The sequence below is a fragment of the Maniola hyperantus genome, chromosome Z, assembly GCF_902806685.2.
Source record: "Maniola hyperantus chromosome Z, iAphHyp1.2, whole genome shotgun sequence".
Taxonomy (NCBI): domain Eukaryota; kingdom Metazoa; phylum Arthropoda; class Insecta; order Lepidoptera; family Nymphalidae; genus Maniola; species Maniola hyperantus.
This window is the reverse complement of record NC_048564.1, coordinates 13,657,576-13,676,782: the sequence shown is the minus strand read 5'-3', so window position 1 is coordinate 13,676,782 and position 19,207 is coordinate 13,657,576. Positions and strand designations below refer to the sequence as shown.

General features: G+C 39.1%; 1 protein-coding gene across 2 annotated transcripts; it reads right to left on the bottom strand.

Moving 5' to 3' along the window:
• Window positions 1–1,046: 1,046 nt before the first annotated feature.
• Window positions 1,047–18,965, bottom strand: NUCB1 (Nucleobindin 1). 2 transcript variants are annotated; one of them, XM_069508686.1, is made up of 10 exons: window positions 18,788–18,965; window positions 18,065–18,181; window positions 16,302–16,409; window positions 15,436–15,543; window positions 13,121–13,288; window positions 10,249–10,371; window positions 8,376–8,475; window positions 6,326–6,559; window positions 5,190–5,293; window positions 1,047–4,396 (listed from the first exon to the last, which is right to left on the bottom strand). In XM_069508686.1, the coding sequence occupies exons 2-10, from the start codon at window positions 18,173–18,175 to the stop codon at window positions 3,824–3,826; spliced, it is 1,629 nt and encodes a 542-aa protein (XP_069364787.1). In that variant the 5' UTR covers window positions 18,176–18,181; window positions 18,788–18,965; the 3' UTR covers window positions 1,047–3,823. The 2 variants fall into 2 exon arrangements, with proteins under 2 accessions (XP_069364787.1, XP_069364788.1); XM_069508687.1 differs by lacking the exon at window positions 8,376–8,475 and adding an exon at window positions 8,243–8,342.
• Window positions 18,966–19,207: the final 242 nt, after the last annotated feature.

Sequence of the window (19,207 nt, the reverse complement as noted above, 5' to 3'; positions counted from 1 at the left end):
TAGGGGTTGCATGTTCAAAAATTCTTTCTTAGCGGATGCCTACGTCATAATAGCTATCTGCATTCTGCATGCCAAATTTCAGCCCGATCCGTCCAGTAGTTTGAGCTGTGCGTTGATAGATCAGTCAGTCAATCCTTTTATATATTTAGATTACGTAGAAACAATTTTGACGTGGAAGCCAACAGAAGAATTCGACTAGGTTGGGCAGTTTGGGAAATTGAGTCTTCTCATCGTCAATTCCTCAGTGCCTGAAAACAAAAGTCTTTAACCAGTGTGTCCTTCCCGTCCTCACCTATGGTGCTGAAACGTGGACACTCACAAACAGCCTTGTTCACAAATTCAAAGTCGCTCAGCGAGCTATGGAGAGGGCTATGTTAGGAGTTTCTCTGAGGGATAAGATCCGAAATGAGATCCCCAGGAGATCCAAGGTCACTGATATAGCCCAAACTATTAGCAAGCTGAACTGGCAGTGGGCAGGTCATGCCGGTCGTAGAGGCGATGGCTGTTGGAGCCGGAAAGTCCTTGAGTGGAGACCGCGTATAAGCAAGCATAGTGTAGCACCACGCCCTCCAGCACGATGGACCGACGATATAAAGAGGCTGGATGAGGAAAGCTGGGCCGGGTGTGGTGGCGCTCTTTAGGGAAGGCCTGTGTCCAAGAGTGGATGTCCACAGGCTGATGATAATGACCCATTGATGATCCACTACTGGTCACGAACCCCCTCTCGGAATGAGAAGGTTTCAGGCCATAATCCACCACGCTGGCCAAGTGCAGATTGGCAGACTTCACACACCTTTGAGAACTCTCAGGTATGCAGGTTCCCTCACGACGTTTGCCTTCACTGTTATAGCAAGTGACATATGTTTAATGCACATAATTGCGAAAAGTTTGAGGTGTGTGCCTGGGATCGAACTCCCGATCTTCCGAATAAGAGGCCGACGTCTAGGCTACTAGGCTACTTGTTTATATTTTTTGCTATTACATACTTACTTATTTATAGACACTCAAAATTAAAGAGGAAGTTGATGTGAATTAAAATACAAAAATAAATTTGCAATCACATTTATTTAACTATAAGTTAAAAAAAATCTCAGTTGTAGATATTTATATAATTATACTAAACAATAATAATTGTAAAATCATTAATAAAGAGTGAAGCACGAGGATAAAATGTTTCAAGATTTTGGCACCAGTTTTGTGAAGAGCACGGAACAGTTGAGAAAAAACCTTAGATTATATACAACTCTAAATAAAATTACTACGGACCAATATGGGCACCTCACCTCAGACATGTTTTAGGAACAAAATCAATTTCTGGTCATACGAAATACTATGTATGATACTACTTGATTTGATTTCCACAAGTCCTATCACGTGAAGTGGGTGATGCAAAGGTTTCTGCGATTTACCTAAAGGCCTGCACAGACGAGGGACACACCTTGGAGTACTTTTTGTCTATTAAAACAAATCGCTTACAAGTCAACTGCATCGAATAATGCACATGAAGGACTAAACGTACCCCGAACAGCCGAGGATATCGACAGATCAGACCGCACAAAAAGGAAGACTTCGAAAAAAATAGATCTAACGTTCCAAGGCACCTTAACGCACATAGCGGATTTTAGTCCGCGTTGATCGCTCGAGAGTTTATTGGCTTCCGGCGAACAAATGATCGCACAGTGTGCGTTGAGTCCGTGGCAAGTTCTTGGCGGACATTTTATCTACTCTTCGGGGATTTTTGTCCTCGTCTGCGCAGGACCTAACGGTGCTTTCACGCTCATGGCAATAGATCGGTCAATTCCAGCAAGCGCTGGGCAGAAAGGCAATCGGGGAGAGAACGCCCCGCACACCCACACAGCTCCCGCGCTAACCCAGTGCGGGCAAGCAAGGGTGACATGCGGGTATGTGGAGCGTTCCCCCGCCTCATACCCCGATTGCCATCTCGACCTGTCGCAACTATACATTAAAATGCTAATACAAAAAATGTAAACACAACAATTGAAAATAAGTAAATATGTTAGTATCATCAAGTAACATAATAAAATTTCATAGAACATATTTATTGAATAAATAATTAATCCTTTCATTAATAAATACAATTTTTAACATTTATACAAGTTACCTATATTTATAGCTCAAAACACAAAATTTAAGTAAATAAGAATAAAATAAATTCAGTTCAGCCTAGTTTTACGAAGAATGTGTATTGTAACTATTTTCTATCTATCTATCCAGATATGTAAACAATCTAAGTAAAAAATATTCTACTGTCTATGTAGATAAAATTGTAAGGTTTGGTACGCACGCTACTTAACTTCGGGATTTAGCTCAGCCACCTGGTAGCGTTAAAGTAAAATGGACTTTAATAATGTGATTGTAAAACTCCAGTTCGTCCATACCTACAATGTTAGTGTGTTTCGACCAGCGATGGGCGATTCATTCGAATAACAGTCGAATCATTCGATTATTGTTACTGTTCAATAACAATCGAATAACAATTGAACAATCGAAAACCGAACTAGTTTTCTATTGTTACTAAGCACGCGGGTTTGGAACGAAATGGAACGGTCTGTATCGATGTTTTGCCGTTACGCGTTGAAGTTTGCCCCTTTTTTGACCAATTCAATCGCGATTTCCTTTTTCGTTTGTCTTCTCGTTACTTTTATTAATATTTGAGCTGGCAGATGATAGGACTGTAGTGGATGTGTATGATTTCTCTTCTAGTAATCTGATTTTTATACAGTTGAGGTAATTTAGCGCCACCTTTCGGGATCTGTACATATGACGTTATCATGAACGAATTTTATCCGTCAACGAAGTGAAATCATAACATTCACTGTATCACTATGGGTATAGCCAGTGGCGTGCAGGTCATAGAGGCATAAATGCACTGCGTACCCCAGTTGTAATAGCTCAATGCATATTTTTCATTATGACCTGCCAGTAAACAGGTTCCTACCTAACTTATGCCTACCCTGGCTTAAAAGTCTGTGCACGCCACTGGGTATAGCACATAGCTGAGTAGCTTACTGCGGTAGTGGAGCGGTGCGGGACAGTGACAGTTGGGTATTTGACTCCAATTTTATATTATTTTATTATAAACTAGGATAAAAATAATGACGTAAACTGAAAAAATCTAATTAAATCGATCAAATAACAAAAAAGGTATAAGCATTTAAATATTTCTGATTAGACAGAGATAGCGACATAGCATTTTGATGTCACAACCTACTAATGCCATAGTAGCTTCGTGCGGTTTCATACAAATTTTCGTTTTGCGAGAAAGGGATAGAAGACCCTCTCACTCCAAAATTAAAATGCCTGTAACTTTGTAAATCTTTGTTGAATTTTAATATTTTTTTTTAGCGTACGTCATTATTTTTATCCTAGTCTTCTTCTTCTAAATATATAAAAGGAAAAGGTGACTTACTGACTGACTGACTGATCTATCAACGCACAGCTCAAACTACTGGACGGATCGGGCTGAAATTTGGCATGTAGATAGCTATTATGACGTGGGCAACCGCTAAGAAAGGATTTTTGTAAATTCATCCCCTAAGGGGGTGAAATAGGGATATGAAATTTGTATAGTCCACGCGGGCGAAGTCGCGAGCATAAGCTAGTTTATAGTAAAGTAATAATATAAGTAGGAAAATACACAGTTGTAACAAGTTGACAAATCTCTGAGCTCTCGCGTCACATCATCATACCCCTCCCGCACCGCTCCACTACCCCGGGATACTATGTGTTATGCCTGTAAAATATTAACCTTTATATATTTTTATTATATGATAATAGTCTTATGTAGTATGGTAGCGATATGTTAATGGGGCTGGGCTTGGTTGGGCGCCGGCGGAACCTGAGCTGGTTGTGCTCGAGCTTGCTCCTGTGCATTCGCAACCACTTGCGGTTGTGCCTGTTGGGCTTGCGGTTGCGATTGTGCGGCCTGGTTTTGCACCGGAGGTTGTGCTGGGATCACGTTAGCGTTCGGTTGCTGGTTCTGTATTGGTTGACCTTGTGGTTGCCCCTGGTACTGCGGTTGGCCCTGCGGCTGTTGCTGCCCTTGCGGTTGCCCTTGGTACTGCGGTTGTCCCTGGTACTGTGGTTGAACTTGCGGTTGTGCTTGATATTGTGGTTGTCCCTGGTACTGTGGCTGACCTTGCGGCTGTCCTTGATACTGTGGCTGACCTTGCGGTTGCCCTTGATACGGAGGCTGACCTTGCGGTTGGCCTTGATACTGCGGCTGTCCCTGGAACTGCGGTTGAGCTACTTGCCCGGGATGCGGTTGGTACCCCTGGGGTGGCGGTTGGAACTGTTGTTGGTAGGCCTGCTGTTGCTGGAACGCTTGTTGTATTTGATGTTGGGCGCCAGGTACCGGACGACCGTGGGCATCCACCTGTAATTTCATTCATTCGTCCCATAATCCGTATTATGTACTTATTACTATATGATGCTAGCGGCTTATTCCACGTGGATATAGGTTTCCAAAAATCCCGTGGTAACTATTTGTTTCTCCGGGATAAAGGGTAGCCTTTTCAGTTGGTTCCTTATAAGAATAATATTCTAACGCTTATTGGTGTCTTAGGACTGGCAGAAGGCTGAAGGAAACAGTTAGGGATAGAGTGCGCGCCGACATGGTGAAGATGCTGCGATAGTTTCGAAGTGACGCTAAGAGAAAAAACACAGATTACCCCAGTGGTTTCTTTCTGACACACCATAGACAAAAAGACTTATTGCTTTCTCATAGGTAAAGTGAGGACTTCTTCTTGACGACCTCCCTGGCGCAGTGGTGAGCGCTGTGGTCTTAATAGTGGGAGGTCCCGGGTTCGATTCCTGGCAGGGGTTTGGAATTTTATAATTTCTAAATTTCTGGTCTAGTCTGGTGGGAGGCTTCGGCCGTGGCTAGTTACCACCCTACCGGCAAAGCCGTGCCGCCAAGCGATTTAGCGTTCCGGTACGATGCCGTGTAGAAACCAAAGGGGTATGGGTTTAACAAAAACTGCCATACCCCTTCTGCTTTCTTTAGACTGCATCATCACTTACCACCAGGTGAGATTGCAGTCAAGGGCTAACTTGTATCTGAATAAAAAAAAAAAAAAAAAGTGTTGCCATAATATCTACCATATCTTTAGGCATTTCACGATTCGTATTCGATTCGTGAAAACTGTGCCGCAGGTGTAGATACGTACCAAGCCGCGTTGTTGCAAGTAGCGCAGTTCTTCTATCCGCCTGCGTTCATAAGCTTCGTATTCAGCCTGCGTGTAGATTTGGTTTTCATCTATGGGTTTCCAGCCTGAAACAGATAAGTAAATTGACTTTAATATTTTGCAAATCAGTACCCTTATTATAAATGCGAAAGTGTGTTGGTTTGTCCTTCAAACACGTCGCAACGGTGCAATGTACTAACGTGATTTTTTGCATGGGTATAGGTAAAGACCTGGAGAGTGACATAAGCTACTTTTTATCCCGGAAAAACAAAAATTTCTCACGGGGCAACAGCTAGTTAATTAATATTTTTTAACAAACTAAAGACATTTGAAATTATTATGAAGTAAAGTGTGCAATGAAATTTCTGGCAAAAAACGGGCTTATTGGATGTGCACGGCTGTGTGTGTACAAAAGATGCTCTGGCGACCGACAAATGGCGATATAACCATTTCAAATTGGCTCACAGGCTGTTGTCAGGCAGCAGCAACACCGCTTCTACCAGTCTAGCCCTACGATGACCAACACGCCTACCCAGTGCGGTTATTGTGGACAAAACCTTGTATGGTTGGTAACATAAAGCCAAGGCCCCAATGTCCCCAGTGGCCCAGCTATTTCTGACTTTACCACCGGTTACAGACGACATGAAACGAGTCGTAGGGAACCGCTGGATTCAAGGGGCGCAAAACCGTAATGTGTGGAAGACCCTACAAGAGACCTGTGTCCAGCAGTGGACATGATGGGGTAAGCGGACCATTGTCAAGCGTACGTCAAAGTTTTCAGACAGCAAATTCGTGAAAAATTGCGGCGTAAAGTGCAGCGTGGGTGTAAGGCCACACGATGCTTGTCCGGTGCGTTGCGGCGCCGCATCGATGAGGATTTCAGTATTAGATGCTACACGGGCACTGCGTTGCCACTCCGGCAGAAAGTATGGCCTTGCACCGCACTACCCCAAGACCATTGCGCGTGCGATGCGGCGCCGCACGACGTCGTAACGCATCGTGTGGCATGGTACAGCGATGTCTATGTAGGAGGACGCGGCGGTACCGGTCGGTTGCCGCACCGCTGACGCAACGCATCGTGTGGCTTACACTCTAGCGGTCTACTAGTGTCAACTCACCTTCGTCCTGGTTGAAGTCCGCGCGCTGGGTCTCCATCATAAACTCGTTGAAGTCGATCAAGCCGTCCCTGTTCTTGTCATTCTCAGTGAACACATGCTCCCTCATCCGCTCCATCTCCTCAGCTCGCTCGTGCATGTCCTTGTTGGGTCCTCCCGGGGTATACATCTTATCCAGCTCTTTTATAAACAGGGCTTTCACTTCCTCGGGGTCCCATACGCCGTTGCCATCCACGTCTGTTGCGTAACGCCCGAAATTAATAATCAATCTATCTGTCATCTGTACTTCTGTAGATAAGTTACTTGGAAACGTTTGTTATTCAGCCATCGAGGCTTAGTTCATCATTGTATAGTCTTTTTTGCCAAATAACGTTACTATTTAACTTAATAACAGATATAGACTTATTATTTATTTCAGCCAAGAATTAATACTAAATATCTAATTTACAATGCTCTGACATAGCGTCACATGTCTATGTTAAAAATTTTGTACATGATGAAAGCAAATAATGAAATAAATAAATCTATTGAAGTGAAACTTCTTAAGCGGTGGTAGGATGATGCCCACTGAAACGGAGCAGAGCAGAAACGTGTTCAGCAGACCATATCAGATCTATCGTCGCAGCAACGGGTGTGATGAATGAATTACTATTTCTAAATCGCTTGGCGGCACGGCTTTGCCGGTAGGGTGGTAACTAACCACGGAAGAAGCAAGAAGCCTTCCAACAGACCAGACCAGAGTCAATTTAGAAAATATTAAGTCCCGAATTGCCCCTGCCAGGAATCGAACCCGGGACCTCCCACTTATAAGACCAGTGCTTACCACTGGGCCAGGGTGGTCGTCAAATTCTGATGTAAACATTTGCGGCAAGATTAATTGTGCGGGTTTTGTATACTAAAAACTTGCATGCGTTGACAAGATTTATTTGCCTGGTGGACATAGTATGGTGGTCATATAAATAGCGAAAACGAACAACACAACTACTTTACATTTACAAGCCTTTCTACAAACGAACAAAAACGAACATAAAGTACTCAACCAAATAGAAGTCGAGAAATACTGATTTCTTTGCAAAATACCTCTTGCTTTCAGAAAAAAAGGAATCAGGCGAAAAAGTCGGACCGTCGGAATCACGGACAGAACTTTAATTATTTTATTACTAGCAGATACATAAGCCATAGAAGAAATCTACCTTCCAAATTTCAAGTGAATAATGACTGTAGATAAAATGATAACACACAAACTTTCATCCCCTATTTTACCACCCATAAGGGGTGCTTTTCAAAAAGCCCCATTTGTAAAGGTTTCTATTATTTAAAATACTAACCGAAAGGCCGATTTTCATGTCTGTAACTTCATAAAAGTAGGACTTTTATATAAACTTCCATTAGGGGTAGATTTTGTCAAAACTTTATGATTTTGTAAAGTGGTGATAATAAAAAGAATACCCGGCTGAGTTTGTTGTGGGCTCTTCTCAGACCTGGGCGCGTTTGGAACCCTCGTAGCTTTAGTTTTAAGTTTGCGTAATAATTATCACCACTATATCTTACAAATCCAACAACTGACTATCGAAAAGAGTAATTTATTACCTATTTTGAATAAATCATTTGACTTTTGACTTTTGAAACCGTTTCTTAGCTGACACCTACAGCCTGGATGGAACCTACCCTCCAAATTCCAAGTTTGTAAGGTTTATAATTGTTTAATTTTGTAATTAGTCAATAAGTGAGTGGTATTTAGCTTTTATATATGATATAGATAACTATACTATATTAACTACCCATTCCGATCTACGATGATTATATATTTCGCAGAGACTCCTCTACGAAAGGAGGGATTCTGATTGATTGAGTACTCAATAAAAGCAAACAACATAAAAACAACCGCTACACAAGGCTTTCTAACGTGCATGACCTTACCATGCATCATGAAAAACACCTTCGGGTCAAAATCATTGTCCATACGATCCACCCCCTTCCAAACGTCTAATAACTGGTTTCTTGCACCCGGGTGGTGGAGCTGCCACAGACAAACGGTCAGTGTTAGACTTACCATGCATCATGAAGAACGCTTTGGGGTCAAATTGCTGGTCCATGTGGTCTTGTTTCTCCCAGACCTCCTCTAACTGTTGTTTGGACCCCGGGTGATGCAGCTGTATTCATTGTGAACAATAATGATCAGAGATGATTCTATTTTTTACCCGACTGCGGCGAAGCCCTAAAGGCTGTGTTTGATATATATGCATGTATGTGTTCTAGTCCACTCATAACTACTCAACATCATCATCATCATCAACCAATAGACGTCCACCGCTGGCCATAGGTCTCTTGTAGGGACTTCCACACGCCACGGTCCTGCGCCGCCTGGACCCAGCGGCTCCCTGCAACTCGTCTGGTGTCGTCCGTCCACCTAGTGGGGGGTCTTCCAACGCTGCGTCTTCCGGTGCGAGGTCGCCATTCCAGCACCTTGGGACCCCAACTACTCAACGGCTCCACGCAATTTAATAAATGATACGCCATTAGATTCGTCTTGATGGCGCGAGTGTGACTGGGTACATAGAATTCTTAAAAAATCAAAATGGCGGGTTTTATGCTCTTTAATATGCGGGCTAAAGAGATGCAGTGCAAACCGCAGTCAAGTTTTTTTGAAAACTTTTTATATTACTTGTTTAAGCAAAAGGTCATGTTGTTATTTTACCGTATATTAAAAACTAAAAAACGCAGTGATAGCCTAGTGATTAAGACGTCCTCCGCCTCCTAATCTGGAGAACGGGGGTTCGATCACGGGCATACACCTTTAACTTTTTGGAGCTATTTGCGTTTTCAGCAATTAAATATTACTGCTTCGATGGCGAAGGAAAACATCAAGAGGAAACCTACATGCCTGAGAGTTCTCCATAAAGTTTTTAAAGGTGCGTGAAATTTGCCAATCCGCACTGGACCAGTGTGGCGGGCAATGGTCCGGCGGGGTGATTACGTAAAACGTTGCAGTAGCGACAGCAACGCGACAGCAATAGCGATACGACAGTTCATTTGCTGTTTCTCTTCTTCTTATTTTGCTTTGTGACTATTGCGGTCCCTCTCTAGCCGGTCGTTTGACAGCAATGATCGCGAGATTTACGGCTGTCGCAAGCCTGTCGCGAGATACGTAATCACCCCCCAGAGGTGGGTTGACCATGACGTTGGTAATTTAAAACTAGCTTATCAACTCAGACTTCAATCTGGTGGAATATCTGAAAATTCTTTCTTAGTAGAGGCCTTCCTTATAAAGAAAGCCTACAATATGCAAAATCTTTAAATCCAGAGACCAAACAGCTTTAGTTGTACGGTAGCCAGCAAGAAATATTTTAGATCAACCTTTAGAGTGAGATTTCGGCTTTGAAAAGCGTTGTCTCTGTCACTCATACCTATGTGACGTTTTGTCGGTTTCAACGACAGAGACAACGCTCAACGAAACCGCTATCTCTTTCTATAGGTTGATGTACAACAACTCGAAGCACTTCTGATATAGACGAATCAGCGAAAACTGCTTAGTCTATTAAAAATAATAATAACAATATTTCTTGCCGGGTACTGTATGTTGTTTTGACGTCAGTCAGTCAGTTTCTTGTTTATTTTTAACACTTGGTAATACCCTGCGTTATAATGAGACTTGTATATAATATACACTAGCTGCCCCGGCGAACTTCGTACCGCCTAACAGTTGATTTTCTTTCAGATTTTTAAAAAAAAATTCTCTCGGTAAGAACCATCCTCGTACTTCAAGGAATATTATAATAAAAGAATTAGCGAAATCGGTTCAGCTGTTCTCGCGATTTGCGATCAGCAACACATTTAGCGATTCATTTTTATATATAGAGATATACTTCTATTGCTATGGAAGTATGTCTAGTATGGATGTATGAAGAATGAAAATTAATATGTACCGGCTTATGCTGCTTTTTTGCGTCTTCTTCCTTCTTGAGGTTCTCCTCGTACTCTTTCTTTTGTGTCTCGTCCAACTTCTCCAGCTTCTGATGTTTTTCAAACTCTTTCTCCATCTCATATTCCTGATAGATAATTTAAATTCAATTATGTTCCTAAATCGCTATTTCAAGCCTATTATAATAATTAATCAAAGTTATGTATATTTTTGAATATTAAAAGTAATTTTTCTTTAGCAATTATAATATTTTATGTGTTTTAATTAAAAGAACATTTCAATTTGGATAATTCTGTTGCACACTATCCCTAAACTCAATAGAGGGGTGTAATGTCATCCTTTCCGCAGGGAATATAATATAATACCTTTAAGATCTGTAAACTAACCCAAATTCGCAATAAAGAGAATTGAATTGAATTGAACATTATGAACAGGAAAGCAATACATTAGAATATAATAGATTATGTTTTTGTTGTTGTTGATGTTTATTGTGTGGCTTTTAGTTGTGCCAGCACAGGACAATTCACTTTGCCTATATCACGTAGCACGTAGAGAAAACACAAAGGAATAAAGTCATCTACTGGCTGATTCTGAATTTTCCGTGTTCGCTATACAATAGTGGGGTTACTGTTAGTCTTGGACGATCTAACCTAAGGACGCGCCTCGCATGATTATTCCCCTCTGTCAACAGTAATGGATTTTTAATCCACTGCGTTTATAAACACTGTTTGCGGAATCGATTTTGTCATTGTCAGAATCGTTTTCGATGTGTGACGACGTCTTACACGCTGGGTGAAAAATGCCTGTTTGTGCCGTTAGTGAGTGCAAGAACAAATCAAACACATCAAATTTACAAAAAGATGGAATTTCATTTCATAAGTAAGTATTTTTGGTGTAATAAACGCTTTCTATAAATTAAATTACATAAATTATTATAATAAAATAACAATCGAGAACTTTACCGATTCAGTAATTGAGTACGTAATAATTCGGTAGAAACGAGTCACACTCCTCACGAGACTATATTTTGTTTTTTCTAAACAATTGCAACCCTCGATATATACAAATTAGGTTAAAATTTGAATACGCGTGAACAGCATGAAATTACGTAGTAGTAAAAATAACACTAGTCTCGTGGGGAGTGCGGTATACTATAGACGGAGAGCCAGCGCCCAAAAAACTGTTTGAATTTACTAAGGCTAATTTTTTGCGCATACTGACCAGCTCTGTCCCCATATTCTGCTGACTAACCATTACAACTTTTATTTATATGCAATATACAAGTTATATAACAATTTTCAGCCTTAGTAAATTCATTTTATTACCTCGCAGGTACGACACCTTTGATAGCGCACCTGAGTCACTGTTCTCAGGTTCACTTGACTGACCGCAGTATGTTTGTGTACGCAACCATTCTAATGAACTATAAAAAAATTAGCCTTAGTAAATTCAAACAGTATTTTGGGCCCTGGCCACCTTGTGTGTTTACTAATTTATTTTCATAGTATCATATCTGTCTTATGGAATTTTGCTGTGGGGTAAAAGCGGCAGGTATTGAGAAAATTTTTGCATTGCTAATTTGTAAAGGCAATACGTGTAAAATTTAATTTTTTTGGACAAAGAGTACACCATATTGGAATTACCATGTAAACCCAATGTGCAATAAATAAATGATTGATTGGAAAGAAAAAACATTTTATTGATTGATATACCTACTAATTATGTTTGGTAGGCTTTTGCGCGGTCAGGTTTATTTTGTATTGTATAATAATATAAGTCATTAACTTGGACGATCTAACCTAGGTTAGATCGTCCAAGGTCATTAATAAGCACATTTTCACTATCGAAATTTTAAATGAAAATTTCGTTATATAAAAAAATACAAAAGATTAAAAATGATATAAAATAAGTAAAAAAGTATGGGCATATTTTTTAAATAAATATTTTTCTTATTTTTACGTTGCATTATTAGTTTTTGGGATAATTACCTATTAAGTGAGGTGAATGTATGCAAGAATACGCTACGCTGACCAAACACTGGTTTTAAGTAATTAAATACGAGTAATAAATTCTTACTTCTACTTTTGTTTCTGAAAAACTATCGATATATTTTAAAATATCGATACGGTAGCATCGCAAATCAATTTGACTGTCTTACACTCGTAATGTCTTTGTATGTTGATGTATATAACTTATTAGTGTGCGTAAAATGTAGTAGTGTTGAAGATTTAGATATGTGTGTGTTAATAATGACACAAAACTTTGTTGAGTGTGTGTGTCAAGTTGTCTATGTAGTGTTTCCTCGTCCCGCACCAAAAGTGACAGAAATTTTTATTCGTAATATTAGGCGCGTTACAAGTCCATAGGTTAGATCGTCCAAGCTGTTAGTAGTTGATAACCTAAAAGAGCACAATAAGGAATATTAATTTAATGCATACCTTAAAAATTTAATAAGTGCGCCTGGCCTGCTCATACCTTAAAATTTTAATGCAGAGTGCGCCTGGCCTGCTCGTACCCTAAAATTTTGATGCAGAGTGCACCTGGCATGCTCATACCTTAAAATTTTAATGCAGAGTGCGCCTGGCCTGCTCGTACCTTAAAATTTTGATGCAGAGTGCACCTGGCATGCTCATACCTTAAAATTTTGATGCAGAGTGCACCTGGCCTGCTCGTACCTTAAAAGTTTGATGCAGAGTGCACCTGGCATGCTCATACCTTAAAATTTTGATGCAGAGTGCACCTGGCATGCTCATACCTTAAAATTTTGATGCAGAGTGCACCTGGCATGCTCATACCTTAAAATTTTGATGCAGAGTGCACCTGGCATGCTCATACCTTAAATTTTTTAATGCAGAGTGTGCCTGGCCTGCTTGTACCTTAAAATTTTCCCTGCGTTTCTTGTCAGCTGCCTCCAAGTCTGCTGTAGTTTTCTGGATGAGTTTCTTCAGATCATCAATCTCAAACGTGTGTGGATTGTGGTGGTCTAAATGTTCATTGGAAGGCACTTTTCCCTCGAAATTAAGCTCGTTTGTCAACTCATAGTGCTGAAAATTTAATATTTAAACAAATTATTATGGGTATTAGGTTCTATGTAACATCTCTCTTATACTTACAATCATGCAATAAATGAATAAATCTAAATCTAATCTAATGTCAAAAACCACATCTCCATGGCTGCCATCATCATGAGGCATCCAGACTTATACAATGGATTGATTGTTATTTATATCTGGCGGGAATGGACTATGAGTCATATTTAATTGTTAACTATTTGAATCAACATATTTTGTGTCATGTTTAACATCTAGCTGATTTAATTGTTACGTTAATGATTTGTGACGTCACAGGAAGTATCATTTAGTTCAATCACTTTGCAATTTGTAAAATACTGGAAGTTAAATAATACCAACCTTTAAAATATGTCAGTTTTGCTGTCCTGTCAAATTAGTATAAAAAGCGTAGGTTTAATAAAAATGGCGGTCAATTGTGAGAATTAAGTCGAAGGCGCAAGCTATGCTTAAAAATACAGTGAAGTGAAATTGGAAACTGACTATTATTGAAGACCATCCCTATACTTCTGCAACACTAATCTAAATCTCATTTTGTGGTTCCCTACCCAAAGATATTTATCACTTAGTGTGTAGTTATAAGAGACCATTTAAAATTTTCGGGGTTCCAAAGTTTTTACGTACTAGGCAAATGTGTTATGTACTCAAAGCGTACCTAGTCATAAAATTTGTTCAGTAAATTCCCCGATTCTCAGAATCAGTAAAAAACAAGGAAATTCCAATTGCAAGCGGGAATATATACCGTATTTAATAATATGAGTCAACATGATGTTGTTATGTACGCTTCTAAGTTTGTTTGTCATGATAATTAATAATTCTTATTGATAACATTTTAATTAATGACTTTTCCAAGTATTGGTGCGATAACATTGTTTTAATCATGCGTTTTCGTTTAATCACCTATTCATTGACAAAAGTCAAACTAACATTAATTTTCAAAAAGAGTGGCTTATAAAATTTTATTCACCATGATTAATAACTAAACCACTGCATAACCCAAATTTGCAAAATGATTAAAGATTTGGAAAAACAAAGGTCTTCTTATAAGAAACCAGAGTCTGAACCATCAAGGATTTGCAGACGACATAATTCTTTTTGCCAAAACTGCACAGGAACTGGAGAAGATGATCCGACAGTTGGACATAGAGAGCAGAAAGGTTGGACTGCTGCCAATGGGAAGTACCCTGTAGGTTTCTTGACAGACCGACAGATGGACAGACACACAACAAAGTGATCCTATGAGAAAGAAAGAAAGAAAACTTTTATTTGATCTATAAGGGTTCCGTTTTTTAGACTACTACCAAAACCAAATTAATGACAAACAGGCCTGAAACCTTCTATCTTTGTAGAAGGAAACAAAATAGAATATGTGAAGGATTACATATATCTGGGAAAGAAAATATCATTTAATACAAACAGTATCGAAGATGAAGTAGATAGAAAATTCAAAACTCATGGAACAAACTTTGGTCTCAAAAAGAAATTAAAAAAAAAAAATTCTAATAAATTTAAAAAGGACATAAGAAAACTTCATCGCAAAAAAAAAAATAGCTAACATCTAAATATGCATGCAATCACATACTCCCACTTACACACACTCATACACACACGCACACACCACACACACACAATCACACACACTGTTGTAATTTTATTATTGTATATACATTTATTCTTAATCTATTCTGTTAAAATAGTTTTCATTATAATTTTAAGTTATCTCTTGTGGCCTTCTGTTAAAACTAAATTTAGATTGAAATAATAATTTTGATTACTTTCAAATAAACAAAATAAATAAAAAAAAGGAAAGTATGAACGGCACCTGAAAAAAATGATTATGGACACATAGTATCTTGCCAAGTCTAACATATTGATGCCAAACATGGGTATATACTACAAGAACAAAAAACAAGAAGAGAAAAACTCTCAGGCATGATGTTTTCCTTCACGGTTAAAACAAGTGATATTTAATAGCTTAAAATGCACATCGCGCCAAAAACTGTCCAGGATCTTAAACATTGTCAGGTTTTAACCAATAGACCAGGCGATAGCCATAGTTTATGCTATGATAATAGCATAAACCAAAATCAGGCCTAAATAAAAGTAATAATAAATGTACACACCTTCGTAGCTAGGTGACGCAGCCGTTCCAACTCGCGCCGTTTGATCTCGTCCAACCTACTCCGCACGTTGTGATGCACGAAATCCAGTTGTTCTGCTATCTTGCCCGACTGCGAACACATGGAGAAAGTCTCTGAGAAGGCCTCTCTCTGTTACGTAATCTCATACAATCATTTGTATGAGATTACAAAGACCAAAACTCAGTGGGTGTAAACAATTTTGAGTCACCAAACGAAACTATGTCTTCGAACTGAATTTCGAAGGTTTTTGTAAAACATAGGTTCTATAATAGAGACGTACGAAAAACATAGGTTCGTTTGTGATTGGTTGGCCACTCAAAATGGCTAGTGACCACTGAGTTTTTGTCTTTGCCTATTGGACGACTACATAAGGAAGAAAAGGACCACACAACGTTCACAGTTTTTCACAGTTTCACAATTCTGTGGTAGCCGCTCAGCTAGGAGCTTACAGGTGCCAGGCCGGCACCACAGAGGAGCAGCAACGGGGATTTCAGCTGTGCTAGTGATGTAGAGGGAGTCAAGAAGGCGCCCCGGGAAAACGTGAAGAGCAAGTACCGAACGGGCGCCCTCCCACGATTCGGGCCATATAACCGAGAGGTTGGTGTGGCCATAGGAGGTGGAGGGTTGTTCTGTGGTAGAATGTAGACTGCGAAGTAACGTCTGTTTCTAACATTTTTACAGTCTGGATATAAATAAAACAAGACTGGAGACTGGACAGGTATCTTTTAGGTAAACACGTCCTGTCTTAGGCCACATCATCACTTTCCATCAGGTGTGACAGTGGTCAAGCATGTGCCTATAATGAATAAAAAAATGCAACATTTAGAATGTGGGTGCAAGCTGCTTACCCTCACATCCTCTTCATCAGCTTTCTCAAGCCGCTCGCGGAAATCAGGGTCGCTCTCCAGCGCCTGAACCACCTCCTTTAAGTATCTGTGATACTCGGTGTACTCCGCCTGTATAAATACAAAAGTAGAACTTAACTTCCAGGAACATAAATCATCAAAGTGCATATATTTCGAGGATGCACTCGCCGTTTTATGACTGCATTATACAAAATTTAATCTTTAGTCTACGACTGTGGCGCAGGTCACAGAGCAATATCAGATGGACTACATACTTGTTTTGCAATCACTATATAAAACTAACAAGTTATTAAATCAAGTTTTGTAAGTGTGTACTAAAGTCCATGTTACAATAACTATTATAAAGTGGCCTCGAAATTAATTTCAATCTTGTTTTTAAAAGGTTACATGTAAAGGGCAATGTACTTGAAATGGATATTAAATTATACAGTACAAAACTAAAAACAGAAAATAATCTAAGTAAACAAAGAATTTGACAGCTTATCTCAAATGCTATAAATGAAATTCTATGAATAACTAGCTGCTCAGCATTTTTTTTAAATTTTCTCTCCGTAAGAACCATTCTCGTACTTCAAGGAATATTATAAAAAAAGAATTAGCGACATCGGTTCAGCTGTTCTCGAGATTTGCGATACCCAACACATTTGATTCATTTTTTTGAAAAATGACCACAAAATTCCAAATATAGTAATAAAAATGGTAACTGGTATTTTCAGTACTTGCTTATTTTGGCAACTCACTTATCTTATACTATATGTAGACTATTATAAAAGGTAAGTAAGATTTGTTAGTTTTTTTGTAATTTTTTTTGTATGCAGAGGGTAATCTATGGAATTAAATTGATCCGATTCAGAAAATTACACCTACATTACACCTACGTTAACCTGGAGTACTATAAAATACATAAATTAAGTACATACCACATTGATTGAGTTTAGGTTTCTTTTCACCAATTATTTTTTAAATATGATTAGTAATATTCTTAATTTTGGACATTTTGTTTGAACATGTCATCTTTTACACTGTCAGCCATTAGTGCTGTTACCTTAGTTATCATTAAATTAATCAATAATTTTATAGCTAGCCATTAGGTTTAGTTTATTTAGTTTTATAGGTAACTAGCTGATGCCCGCGACTTAGTCCGCGTGGATTTAGGATTTTAAGAATCCCGTGGGAACTCCTTGATTTTCTGGGATAAAAAGTAGCCTATGTCCTTCCCAGGGATGCAAGCTATCGCTGTACCAAATTTCGTCAAAATCGGTTGAACGGATGGGCCGTGAAAGGCTAGCAGACAGACAGACAGACAGACAGACAGACAGACAGACAGACACACTTTCGCATTTATAATATTAGTATGGATGGCTAAAATTCGCCGTTTGTGCTCATACTTCCATGTGATTATATTGCTTGTGTTGCAAATTCCGTAAGTTATAACAATCAAAAACACTCCTATCAATCAGCCTGTTTGCATCCACTGCTGGACATAGGCCTTCCTAAGAGCGCACCACCACACACAATCCTCTGCCTTCCTCATTCACCAACTTCCCGCTACCTTCTTTAGGTCGTCAATCCAGCGGGTTGGAGGTCATTTCACACTGTGCTTGCCGATATGCGGTCTCCACTCCAGATTATGTCTGCCCCAGCAGCCATCGGTTCTGTGGCCTAGGCCCACTGTACTGTACTGTTCAGCTGGCTAATTCAGGTACAACAATCCTATAATCAGGTACAACAAATTTAACACTTACCAGATCATCCACCACCTCACTGTCCTGGTCTTTCTTATCCGGAGACACAGGTGGTGCATATGAGCAGTGAAGGATGGATATCAGGAACAATATTCTGCAGAACAGCTTCATGGTGCCCTGAAACCAAAGATAATACAGGTGTACAAACAGTTTTATTTATCTATTAGCTGATCTGGCGAACTTCGTACTGCCTAACAAGTCTCTCAATTGACAATGAACATGAAACAATTTTTTCAGGCAATTTTTTAAATTTTTCTCTCCGTAAGAACCATCCTCCTACTTCAAGGAATATTATAAAAAAGCGAAATCGGTTTAGCTGTTCTCGAGATTTGCGCTTAGCAACACAATTCATTTTTATGTATAGAGATAGCTTAATTGATAAGCACCTGGCTTGGAAAGTTTATCAGGAGATTAACAATAAAGTTAGAGACCACAGAAGTCTGGAGCTCTTCTCAAACATGGGCGAATTTGAAACCCACGGCCACCCTTGTTCTCTAAGGCTAACCAAAAATTTTACATTGCACCTTCAACAAAGATAAAAGTTTATCCAATTTGAGAAACTGCGTGATACGAGAATGGGTATTAAAAATGATTAAACATAAATGTAATTGGGTACTAGATAGTACTAATATGAAATACATATATTAATTATTGGTTTCGCTATGTGATGAAATCTAATAAAATATTTGTTAATGTTTGAATGTATTGGTTACAGGTACTTACAACGAGTTCTCTGCGAAGTGGTTTAAATAGGTACCTATAATTTTCTTGATAAATGTGTCTAGTATTTCGTATAGTTATGTTATAAATCCAACTTAAAAATATCTATGTTTTTTTTTAGATTTAGTAAAATGCCTTGTCTTGTCTTTTTTTTCACAACATGACGTGTCTCAGCAACAGATCACCACAGATTAATAGTTATCACAGAGTACTTTGTAAATATAAGAAATAGTTATTATACTCTTTGGTCTCAGTTTTCTCCACAGAGCACAAACTAGTAGGTTACTCTCCCAGTGCAGTTTCTCGAAAGTCAAAATGGGAAATCGGTAGAAACACTCCCAGAATCGGTATAATCGTTATTTAGTACACAAAATCGGTATATGAATGCTTTACGTTAAGTAAGATGTGTATATTATTCAATTT

Coding starts and splice junctions, on each gene's coding strand:
- NUCB1 (XM_069508686.1), bottom strand. CDS start 18,175: ATGAAGCTGTTCTGCAGAATATTGTTCCTGATATCCATCCTTCACTGC. Junction 10,372..13,120: donor AACGCAGGGAAAATTTTAAG/GTACAAGCAGGC, acceptor ATTATCTATCAG/GAATATGAGATGGAGAAAGA. Junction 6,560..8,375: donor AGCGTTCTTCATGATGCATG/GTAAGTCTAACA, acceptor GTTACGCAACAG/ACGTGGATGGCAACGGCGTA.